Source organism: Podarcis bocagei (genome assembly GCF_964188305.1).
Source record: "Podarcis bocagei genome assembly, chromosome: 10".
Classification (NCBI taxonomy): domain Eukaryota; kingdom Metazoa; phylum Chordata; class Lepidosauria; order Squamata; family Lacertidae; genus Podarcis; species Podarcis bocagei.
This window is the reverse complement of record NC_138135.1, coordinates 72,143,278-72,156,101: the sequence shown is the minus strand read 5'-3', so window position 1 is coordinate 72,156,101 and position 12,824 is coordinate 72,143,278. Positions and strand designations below refer to the sequence as shown.

The 12,824-nt window shown below is 40.7% G+C and overlaps 1 protein-coding gene across 3 annotated transcripts in view; it reads right to left on the bottom strand.

Annotated features, from left to right (window-relative positions):
* The window catches only part of RELN (reelin), a 296,593-nt gene that overhangs the window by 79,129 nt on the left and 204,640 nt on the right, over positions 1-12,824 (bottom strand). For all 3 annotated transcript variants that reach the window (XM_081211340.1, XM_081211341.1, XM_081211342.1), the window contains 5 exons: positions 10,772-10,909; positions 10,281-10,467; positions 6,700-6,905; positions 6,157-6,328; positions 4,100-4,300 (listed from right to left, as the gene is read on the bottom strand). In XM_081211340.1, the coding sequence (XP_081067466.1) occupies positions 4,100-4,300; positions 6,157-6,328; positions 6,700-6,905; positions 10,281-10,467; positions 10,772-10,909 (904 nt within the window). The remainder of the gene's footprint in view (positions 1-4,099; positions 4,301-6,156; positions 6,329-6,699; positions 6,906-10,280; positions 10,468-10,771; positions 10,910-12,824) is intronic.

Below are 12,824 nucleotides of genomic sequence, written 5' to 3'. Positions count from 1 at the left end.
TTCCTCCCCCACAACAAACACTCTGTGAGGTGAGTGGGGCTGAGAGACTTCAGAGAAGTGTGACTAGTCCAAGGTCACCCAGCAGCTGCATGTGGAGGAGCAGAGACGCGAACCCAGTTCACCAGATTACGAGTCTACCGCTCTTAACCACTGCACCACACTGGCTGTATTGAACAGGTTGTGACCACTTTTAAGTGCTCTTTGCTCTAAACGAGCTTGGTAGTCACACAGCAAGCAACTTCAGAAAGTCCCCTAGTTATGGCCGCATTCTCCTCAGAGGGACTTAGAAGCATTTTGCAGTCTTTGCTTTCTGTTAGGTTAGTCCACTATTTTCTTAATTTAGAAGAAAGAAAATTTAAGAGCAGGGGGTTATCACTGGTTTCCAGCTCCCCAAACTCCATGTGGTGAATCTTCCCAGCTGGAAGACTCTCACAACCCATTAACACAAAGAGTGCATGTTTTGTTCCTGAGATAAAACTACGGTAATTCTTTTTTCTTGAATACTGTTTTAGGAATCTTCTTTTTCAATCTTGGTGCCGACCAAATGGCCACATGTTTAAAGCCTCATATTTCTGTGACTTCTGATGTTTTGAGTCCATTGCTGCTTGATAAAGCATAGTACTGTATATGTGGTTCATTTTAGCCTAAGTTTTTTTGGTGGGGAACACATGTTCAAAGGTGGGTGAGAGTCGATACAACTCAGGCATCTCTGCCCAGGTTGAAAACTGCTTAGGGAAACCTGCAGCTCTGCAGAAGAGAGAGAAAGGGATAAGATAATTTTCCTGCATCTTTCGCCCCAAATCTCTCTCACAACACAAACTTCCCTCCAGAAGCTGGGCTGTTTTTCTCCTTCTCTCCTCCGCTTGGATGTTATCTCTATGCTGCAGAGAATGAGGTAGCAGTTCCAAAGTGGAGGAGAACAGAACAGCCAAGCTTCTCCCCTACTTTTTCCTTCCACAAATCTCTTACAGCAAGTGAGGGCCTGATAATGTTATATACGGTACCCTTTTCATTCTCATTGTGCATGGGGTTGTGGTGGCAATTGGATGAAGAGATATGTGAAAATGACTCGAACATGCCAACAAGCCGACCCTGTCCCATTCATGCCAGGCAAAGGTTTGGAGCTAGATCTGCTGCCATGATCCGTAAACCATGCTATAGCCATGAGCTATAACGGTTTTTACAGAGGGCCTGATGGTCCCACTTCGACCTGCTCACAGCCAGAGTTTGGACATGCATGAAGCTTGTTTCCTCCTCCCAAGAATTCAAGCAAACTTGCTCTGTAAAGATTTTTATCTATTATGAAAATACTACTGAATGCCTTAGTACTTGTTGAGCTTCCCTGTCCCCAGCAACTATAGGGGTAAACCCTAAAGACTATTTTTTGGAGGATTTGTCAGGCAGAGGCTGGAAATCTAGGTTCACACAATTGAAAGAGTTTAAAGTACTATCTTACCCTAGCATGAGGTTAGGAAATTGAGAAGGAAATGCACTGAAAATTATGGGATGAATGATTAACAGGAAGACATATAAATATACTGAAAGCAAATCAGGATTGATGCTCATTGTCATGTAACCAGCCTGCAAACATAGAATAACAAATGCTCAATCGAGGGTGATTATTGCATAACCTCTGCGTAAGCTTTGTGCAAGCAAATCAGGATGAAGACCAGCTTGTTTGGAGGAGCCCCTGCTTTATTGTTGTTGTTTAGTCGTTTAGTCGTGTCCGACTCTTCGTGACCCCCTGGACCAGAGCACGCCAGGCACTCCTGTCTTCCACTGCCTCCCGCAGTTTGGTCAGACTCATGTTTGTAGCTTTGAGAACACTGTCCAACCATCTCATCCTCTGTCGTCCCCTTCTCCTTGTGCCCTCCATCTTTCCCAACATCAGGATCCTTTCCAGGGAGTCTTGAGGTGGCCAAAGTATTGGAGCCTCAGCTTCAGGATCTGTCCTTCCAGTGAGCACTCAGGGCTGATTTCCTTCAGAATGGATCGGTTTGATCTTCTTGCAGTCCATGGGACTCTCAAGAGTCTCCTCCAGCACCATAATTCAAAAGCATCAATTCTTCGGCGATCAGCCTTCTTGATGGTCCAGCTCTCACTTCCATACATCACTACTGGGAAAACCATGGCTTTAACTATACGAAACTTTGTTGGCAAGGTGATGTCTCTGCTTTTTAAGACGCTGTCTAGGTTTGCCATCACCATTCTCCCAAGGAGCAGGCATCTTTTAATTTTGTGGCTGCTGTCACCATCTGCAGTGATCCCTGCCTTATTACCATCCATACAAATTTCTGTTCTTCCTTGCACTGAGCACTTGTGGAAACAGGAACTCTCAGCCAGAGAGTAGAACAGAAAGAGATGGAGGCTGAGAATTTCCCCTCGGGGTCACTGTCTTTGCACAGTTTGAAGAGACCTCTGCTGACTTTGATTCCAAAGCAGGATTAGTGGCATTGTGAAGTTTGCAGTGCTGTACGCCACTTTGGAAAAGCAAGTGATGCATGTAGTTAACCCCAAAGTGGAAGTGCTTTAAAGAGAGTGTCACAAAAAACCCACAGTGAACACGGAGACAAAGCAGTTCTCAGGTTGCGTGGCATTTCGTCACTGTAATGTCAAAGCGGAATGAGATTATTCTACAAATCCCCAGGCTCCTTGCCAACTTCCCTATTTGTAGAATGGTGGGAATTATATTTGAAAAGCTGCCTGTAAACATGTGATGTCTTTAATAATTCTGTTTGTAAATTATTCAGCGCCTGTATCCACCAATTATGTAAGGATCATGTACTTGTGGCTAGTTCATTAAAATTCTATCGCAGTCGATCCCTAGAATTCACAATGGGATTTCATTATAAACTCAATAAAATTTTGATTAGGGTTCAGACACAGCAGCTTGTCAAAGCACATAAACTTTCTTTTTCGTCTAACAGTTAGTTCTGACATTACAGGAATGATGTGACTGCCATTTCCCCTGACGCAATACTTGCTGCTGTGGTGACAGTAAATCTTGAAGATCATGTAAGAGGGACAATCAACATGTTTACTATAGAAGAGAGGACAAGTCCCACCACCTGGCTAGGAAATAGTCAGTACTTTCACAACCTAGGAGGCAGAGTTAGGGTGTGTCATTTTAGGGGGTGAAACTAAATTTTTGCAAATTTCTACTGTGAAGTCTTTAGAATATGGGGCTTTTATTGGTATGATGAATTAAACTTGCTATTATTTTTGTTACTGGACAATATTTAGCTTGGTAAGTCTATGTTTTTATTTATTTACTTAATTTGTAGACTGCCCTTCATCCGCAGATCTCAGGGCGGTTAGATGAAGAAGTACATAAACTTCTTTTGGAAAAACAAAGAATTTTAATTTTACCTTCTGAAAATATCAAGTAATTCTAAGTAAAAATAATAATAAAAAATAAAATTACTATAGGGTATAATTTCTATGCAATTTTACACACATTCTACTTACCAAACAAAACTAAATTATATTATATTAATTAAACCAGAATATCATTTGAATTCCCAAGTCACATTACAACTTTTTGGAATTTGAAAGTTGAAAAATTCAATATACCCGACTGCCTGACATCATGGCAGGCAAACCTGGCACTAGCTGGCTCCCCCCCCCCCGCCCCAGCCTGTTCCTGTTCCTACTCAAGAGTTGATAGTCCCCTTCAGATTTCATTCTAATCAAATCTTGAACGAGTCCACCATTTTTTAAGACTATGGTTTGACTGTCTTTTCATCACACTTTGCAAGAGCTGACCTTACCACTCTCCAATTTAAGTAATTACTTCCCAGAAATGTATAATGCAGTTGTACTTGTTCATATTTGCTGTCCCGTTGCTACAACAATCAACCTGGATGTGAGGATCTTGTGTGTGTTGGGGTGTGTGTGGATGTATAATGTGGTGAAAGTGGCTAAACAAAGGCCTGCATATAAAAGCCAGAGATTACGGCTGAATTCCAATGGAAGAGAAAGTTTTGTTAGAGGTAAACATTTAGTTAAACATCTCGGAATCACCATCTGAATAGGTTCAGATGCTTGACTGAATAAGGTCAGGGCAATTAGCTTTCTCTTAAGCTGTAATGATGTGTACCTTGAACTGAAGGACATATCCTGGTTTCAGTGTTAAATCCCGTGTCACTGCAAAGCGATCGCCCTCTGATTTCCCGAATATCATTGCTGATGGGGTGGCAGAACAGAAAGTTTCATTTTTGGGCATCCCTTCATTAGCTAACATCAGCCACACACTGAGCTGGTTCATAGGGTAATCGAATGCTGGTTTCTCATAGAAGTTCTGTTGGAAATATAAAGCAAAACAGAAAGAATTATGTCTCATTGTGTCTAGTATAGGAGGATTTTGCAACCTGATACGCAAAGGAGTTGCGCTGAAGTACTTGGATATAAAGAGATTTATGATGTGATCCTCACCACTTTTATGTGGACATAAATTCTGCTTAAATCATGTGAGATTGGTTCACACGTGCATATGTGAACCAACTCCATTGGAAAATACTGACTTTGAGATGAACTGAAGGTTTTATCACTGCTGCTTCTGAGATTACCCATTCATCGCTTGATCTCAGGCGGTGAACATGCACGTGTGAGCTAGACCTCAAAGGCAAAGGCTCTTGCACATGATCAAGAGGACAAACACTATCCCATCAAAAGTCACAGAAGGGGAGCCCACAGCCTCCAAAATAAGTAAACAATCAAACAATCCATTCATTGTCACAGATGTGGGTAATGGGATGTCCATGTATAGTTCTTATCATACAAGCAACATCTAAAAAAAGTTCTTTGCAGCTATGGAATGACACCCTACCCAGCATTTGAAAAAGCAATAGATGCAGCAGCTAGAGAAATAGTTTGAGTTATCCAGTAATATCTCCACAAGAGAAAGAAGACAACACTGGTCCCACAAAATAAATATATTATATTGTAGAGAAAAAATAATCTGGAAAGGCCTGAAGTCAGTATATATAAAAACATACAAGTACACACCTGCACAATCAGGGCTGAAGTTCATTTCCTTTGTCTTTAGTTGGAAATATGTTTCACTGAAATCAGTGGGACACACAACTAAAATATACTGAGATGCCCACCTGGTTATATTCAAGGACTCAGTTTCAAAAGTTGCCTTACAATCTTTCTTTGACTTTTTGTCACAACATCCCACAAGATATGTTGCTATAACCATTTTACTGCTTGTGACCCTCTATATTCATGTGTCTTTATTTCTCTCACTCCCCATGGGCTACCCATTTGTCAATCACCTGAAATCAGAATGACATCAGGTGACCTGTTTTCACCCACATGGATGAAAATTAAATTGTGTGATGGACTATGCAGAATTAGACAAACTGACAGGAAGGATTCGAAACCTGCGGGACCAGAGATTCTTAGAGGACTGGAGTAAATATCTGAACTATTTGAAAAGCAATTGTAATAAACAGATTGTAAGGAGGATTATGCAAAATATTGCAAGGAAGACTATGAAGAGAATGATCAGTTAAGGACAATTAAAAGTAACAGAGAAATTAAGAAATGCAGATTAAGTGATAAAGAATGGGAACTCTTCAGAGGTAGTTGATGGAAGTCTAAAATATTGTATAAGATAAGAATGTATGTTAAATGACTGTTGGAAATGATATGTTAAAAAACTAATAAAAATGTATAATAAAAAAGGAAAAGAAAATTAAATTGTGTGAGTTCAGAAAGAGAGAAAGAGAGAGCGAGACCAAAACCTGCAGCTGTTTAATATCAACCCCGCAAAGTACATTGAGCCATGGTCCAGGGCAACTGGAAGCCTGACAGGGGCTTATCAGTTTAAAATTGCCATGCTATGTAAGCACTGACAATTAGTTGCCTTGGCTGAAGAATGGGCTAAAATTTGTTTAAATAAAAATAGCATGTCACACATACGACTGCATGTATTGTTTCCTCTAGAAAGCATTTGTGAGTTTGCAAATCTGGCCACAAATACTTTCCCCTCTGATAGAAATCAAATTTGATAGAAGCAGGTATAAGGAGGGCCTGGCACAGATGTTGTACAATGTCTGCATTGGAAACAGAGCTTGGAGTCTTACCATGGCATCTCTAGTTGAATTTTCATTTGACCCAGGAACTTAATTAGTTGCCCTTGTGGATTACCTGAGGTAAAGTGGGGTTAACGACGGGGATGACCTGCTTCAGTTTTTCTGACAGAATTATGATGTCATCAATAGCCCACTGGTCGTATCCTTCCCCTGAAAACACTGGCTGCCACCAGCGAAATCTAGTGCAGGGCGTCTTCGCAGCAGCAGGAAGTTCAAGGTAGACAAATCTAGATGCAAAGATTTCCAACACGTTTAAAAGGTTACATACTAGGGAGCTTGCACACACAGAATACCTGTGTGCTTGGATTATTTCACAGTGTGTGTGTGTTTCATGACACATTTCTCTGACTGACACGCTGTTTGCTGCTTAAAAATGTCATGTCACTTGAGTGAAAATGAACAGATAAATCATATGAGAACTCAGATTGCTTAGTTGTGGCTTAGAATGCTTCTAATTCAGCAGTCTATCCAAAACAGAGTTCCGCACTATCCCTTGAGTTTATCTTTTATTGTTAGTGATAAGAGTATGGCTAGCAATGCTGTGCACTATACACAGAAACAGGCTTTTCAAATGTCCCATCATGGTCTGAACTGGTACCTGGACTTGCTGAAGTCAGAGAAGTACATTTCTGCCAGCAGATGCCAGTTGATGCCTCCGTTGTTGCTGTATTGCAACAGGATACCTTCTTCTCTGCTGTCTGGTTTGTTGCAGGAAGAACTCTCCCCACCTATCCGAATGTAAAACTGGACAAAGTCTACCCACGTGGTGTCCAAATCCAAGCTGACCAGTTGCCTCTTTCCAGCCTACAGTAGGCAAGGGACAAAGGAGGGGGGGCGATGACACAAAACAAAGCTACTGAGATAGCTAATATTTGTAGTAAAAAACAACAACGGGGGCACTTATTCTATACTTCAAATGTATGGGATATTAAGTGGATATTGTGAATCTGAGATTATCAAAGTGTTGTTGTGGCATCCACAAACTGAGGGTGCCAGTATGTACTTCAGATGGTAAAGCCTCAGTAAATGGACCACTCCGATATTATTGGTAGGGATATAGACTGTGTAGATATGAAACAAAGGGGAGGACAATAGCAGGTGGAATCTGTGGTAAGTTCTTTTAAAAGAAGCACACAATGTGAAAGAGCCATTGTCTGTCAAAGTAGGCAATATTGGGTTGGAAGAACAAATAGCCTGACTTAGTGTAAGGCAGCTCCCCCTGTTAGGAACTTACACACAGAAATACATCTAGGAGTATACAGTCGGGGATATTTCTCCTAGCTTGAATACAAAGGCCTATTTCAAAACCAAAAATCCTGAGCTTAGTATACAAAAGCCAAACAGGTTTGTCATTTTGATGATGGCCTTCCCATGACAGCTTTCAGAAGTTATCCTCAGAATCCTCCAAGGCCTGCTGACAGACATCTGACAAGATCTATGTGGGCATTGAGTGACTAGAATTTATCACTTGGATTTAAACTGATTGATACACTTAAAATAAAATAAAAAGTCAGCAGAAATACATATTATGTTCCTTTCAGGGGACAAGAAGGTATATTTGACCTCGATCTGCCTGCCAAGAGTAAGGCTTCCTATTCAAAGTTATCATTCAGTTATCATTAATTCAATACCTGCATTGGATTTTGAATGGTGGAGCATCGTTGGATCCCCAAAGTCAGAGCTTGAATCACCATATGAATATTGGGTCACAGAAAAGCAAAATTTGAACAATTTTTCCCCAGCTCAATTTTTTAGTGGAGAAGTGATAATAATTTGGAGGGGTTTTTTTGGTAGGGGAGTTACATTTTAGGCTGCTGCTAGTTTGTCGGCTGCAGCATCCTGTCAACACCATATAACACCTCTGTTGAGGGAGCCGCACTGGCTGCTGTTTTGCTATCAGGTTTTGCTTTTAGCATTTAAAGTCCTAAACCACTTGGGACCAAGTTACCCATGGGATGGAAGCATCCCATAGAGCCCTGCACGGCAACCATCCCCCTCAGATGGGGTACTGCTGGAAACTATCATATTCCCCTAAGGGGCACTAAGTTTATAACCAGAAACTGGGCTGTTAGTGTTGAAGCTCCAGGCCCCTGGAATCAATTTCCAGCTGAAATTAGAAAGGTGCCTAACGTCATGATCTTTAGATGTCTACTGAAGACATTTTTTGTTTAAGAAGGGTTTCCCTGAGGTGACCCAGTGATTTATGGAATATCAACTGTATATTTGCAGAAATGCTTTTTAGAAGCATTTGTGTGTGTGCATTTTATCTCATTTCTACCTTGTTGTACACCTCTTTGGTGGCTTCAAGTTGTGAAGCAGTTTATAAATGGGTAAAATAAATAAACAAATGTAGAATGTGTAAGCTTCCAGCGGCTGTGATCCATTTGGGGATAGTCTGATTTCCTGAGGAAAGCACAGAGGACTCCATCTCTCAGGTGAAGAGCATATACAATGCCAGAAAGAACAGCTGTCTGTGTCATACTTCTAACATGAGAACCACTCCATCAATGGGATGAGGCAGTACATAATTAAAGTTAATTAAAAAAAGGTCTCCAGTTACAGAAATCACAAAGGAAATGAGAAGGAAGGCTAATTAAAAGGAACAACATTCTTCAAATATGATTACAGACAATTAAAACAGAGTGTAAGGTAAAATCCAGAGTGGATGTTCTGTTTGCACAATGGCTTTTGATCCAGCAGAGGAACCCAATAAAATAAGAGAAGATGCAATTCAAATTGACTCATCTTTCCTGAAACAGGCCCCTGTGTCACCCCTGTTCCAGAGGATTGGGGAAATCTCCCTAACAGCATGGAGGGTGTGTGCTGGGAACTGGGGGCGGGGGGGGGGGGATGGAGTGGTGGAAAGAGAATCAGCAAAATCGCCTTTCCTTCTCTTATATATGCAGCTTCCACCACTGGATCAAAAGCATTTTCCCTACATAAGCTGGGTACAAAGCAAAATTTGTTAGTAATAATTGAAATTAAAACATGTATTTCCTATATCAGCAAAAATTCAGATAAACTAACCTTTTTTAACAATTCAAAGGCAACACACAAATAAAGACTTTTATTTAAAATAGCACATGTATCAACCTGGGGCTAGTGACGCTAAATGCACATGGCTTAAACAAAGACATCTGTAACTGGGGAAAGCCTGAAGAAAATATTGAAACACAATTTGGATTATAGCATGATTATTCCAATTTTACAGATTGAGAAATGTAAATACTGTAGTCCACAAGTCAGGTGCAGTTTCAATGCTGGAGGCAAACAAACCATGGTTCATATCTTAACCAGGCTTTGGAAGGGTGGGAGAGTTGAACTGGGACACAGGGACCAAACTTCTACGCTTCGGACTCAAATAGAGGTCAGTCACTCCATTCTAGCTACACCTTCCCTTGATTGCCAATGTTGAAATTGTGGCAGCATTTTCACAACACCCTGCTAGCTGGTCACCCAGACACATCCAATGCGACCCTATATGTCTGTGAGATTTGGTCCACAGATAATGTCAGGGAACTGACATCAGAGCGAGAGGCAAAGGGGAGGCTCCCAGATGATGCGGGCGAAGGACCCAGCAGCAGGGGGAGAAACAGCTCAGTAGAGGGGGAAGCCAATCAGCGCAACACCAGGGATAAAGGGGGGCAGGTGGGGGAATCGGAGAGAGGGCTCCAGGACTCTTCACTGGACATCAGTGAGGAGAGCCCAGGTCCTCCGCTACCCACGCCTTTCCTGCACAGAAGACTCCCGCGCAGTGAGAGGAGGAGGAGACTGGGTGTCAAACAACTTTTATGTTGGAAGAGGTTCAAGAAACGCCCACTGACGGATTCTGCCAGTGACTGAGGCAGCCACCATGAGAAGGGGCTGCGCAGTCAGAAAGGTTTAACAAGGCAAATTAACCGAGAAAGGCACCAGTTTACGCACAAGTAACTCATACCCATTACAGATAATAAACAAAGACCCAGCTTATGCTTTTAATATCAGGAGATCCTGGGTCTGCATTCCTGTTGTTGTTTTTCAGTAAAAACATTGGTGGGCCACAGGGATTTTAGGTTTTATTTTAAAAATAAATCTAAACTCACATTTAATCTTGTATCACAGTGCTGACTTCCTTACTAGTTACATCAGATATAATTTAAGTACGTATAAATGTGTATTAAGGGGTGTGTACACATATACCTTGTTGAAATAGAGAGAGGATCCCGATGAGATAACTCCACAGCCTTCCTCTGGTTTTACAATCTCTCCACCAATCACCTCCTGCCATCCTGATTCTAAACTGTTTGGATTCTCAAAATCAGACATTATTGTTGAAGGGAGATTATTTGCAGGGTGACATTCAGTGCCTTGATATCCAGAATCACATCTGTAGAGAGGGGCAAACATATATTGCTTGAAAAAAATAACTGAGCAAACAACCTTGCCCTATGTATGTGAACAGAGAACTTGATAATATTTAGACAGATGGAAGGTTCTTTTTCCACACGAAGAAAGCAGATTGTGAAGATTCCAGTCCTAAAGCCCTGCCTCCCTCACTGCAATGCACAGGCAACTCATGGCAAGTTAGGGTCTTCCTATGCCCCCAGACACTGGATCTGCTGGCTTTTGGAATAAATAACTGCAAGGCCATGAACAGCAACTCATCCACTACAAGAGCAAACATGCGGTACCTGCAAACACCATGGTCACACCAGCCATGCCCATTGCACATGTTTGGGCACTGCTGCCCAATGTATATGTTGTCTAAAGCCCATTCATCTTGCGCTGTGTAGTAGCTCTGACTCCAACGGAAACGTGTAGCACTGGACCTAAAAGATAAAATAGATATATATAAACGTGTGTGTCATTAATATAACACTCAGTATATAAGCACATTTCTCATAAGCAGTTTTGAGATTCAATTTCGATCAAGTGGCATATAAATTCTGTTAAATAAATAACCATAGCATATTGTATAAGAGTTTGCAAATTAAAGGATGACATTTCAAATGAAAAATATATAAGCTGGTTTTCAGAAAATAGTGCCTTCAATGGAATCCTGGACACTGGAAAGAAAATTGGTACTCACAGACTGTTTCTGAAGTGGAACGATTTGAAACATACATAGAACAAAATTTAGCAACACTTCAATTGAGAAGTGATGCCAGAATGTTCAATACCCTTAAATGTGTCTCAGAAACGAACTAATTTACTTACTTAATTTATTTATTTTTACAAAGTGTGTGTGTGTGTGTGTGTGTGTGTGTGTGTGTGTGTATACACACACATCTATCTATCTATCTATCTATCTATCTATCTATCTATCTATCTATCTATCTAATCTTCCATTGAAGATGTTGAGGACTGTAAGTAGTAACATATAATTAAGATTTAAAAATTATTGAATTGAAATAAAAACAATAAAAAGCTGTACCCATCCAACCAATGAAGGCTTTTCGCCTATCCTTTCCTATATAGTTTTGCAATTTCATACTCATGGAGATTTGGACTGATCCTGGTCTTGTGGTGAGTGAGTCAAGATTTATTTTAGTCAGTGACTAGGACTGGTTCCAGAAAGAGAGATCTAAATGGAGTCCATATTGAAAAATGACCTTCTTCAGGTTGCAATCCATTTACAGTAGAATATTATATATTATATACAACATAATCATCTTGCATACCCTATGCAGTCTGAGCAGTGGAATGGGCTTTTAAAGGGTTAAGGATAACTAATCCATATGAATAAGCTTGAATACATATACTACAAAATCCAGTCTCCCATCATTCCACCTACATTTAGAAAGTGAAACTAAATTACAATAAACTTTTCACCCTGAATGGCAATTTTCAGGTCCATCCTGAATTGATGCTTTTCAAAGAAACTGTTTGACGTGTCCTTACACATGCAGAGTTTATGTGCATGGGCGGTTTTCTAGCTTTAATGATGTTCCCTTGGCAGAGAATGCATTTACAGGATAGCTCATAATGGCTATGGATGACTCATTCTAGCCTATCAAATCCGTTACTCATCTCTTAAGGACTCCCTAATGACACAGAGGCACAACTGATAATAAATGTCCACAGCGAGCCCTTTATTGTTTATCTTGTCAATGATCTGAAGATAATGGGTCATTGATTCCTGTCCTAGAAGTCCTTTACTGTCTTAGAATGGTGTTTCCAGAAGTCACTGCGGTACACCAAGGAGAGAGAGAAATCACTAAGCAAGCCTCATAAACATCAATGAAGTCAGAAGAGACTAACCACAAGCTGTAACATCCCAAACCCAATGACGAACATGAAAGAATGTTTGCTTGCTTGTCAAATCCTAGTGTTTGTTTTTCTCTTTCATATCTAAGCGGAGTGCTCTATGTTCTAAGTTTTGGGACTGGTGTTACATTTTGGCATTTCCTCATTTATTTATTTTTAATGACAGTGACAAAAATGATGCCTTTAAAATAAATTAATGGTATTTTTGATCTTCTATTAAAGTTGCCCCTGTGAGCTCCTGCTGAGGCAAAAACGTTTAGCTGTTGTTTCATACTGTTTAAATTGTTTAGTATTCCTGGGAGTTTTATGATCGGCTAATTGTTTTACTATTTTTGATATGCTGTGAACTGCCTAGAACAGGGCTTCTCAAACTTTCCACCTCCAAGACCCACTTGAGACAGCTGAAAGTTACTGAGGGCACGGGAAGAGACAGCCACAAAAGGCTGGCAGATGCTTATAAAGAATGTAAGTGAGTAC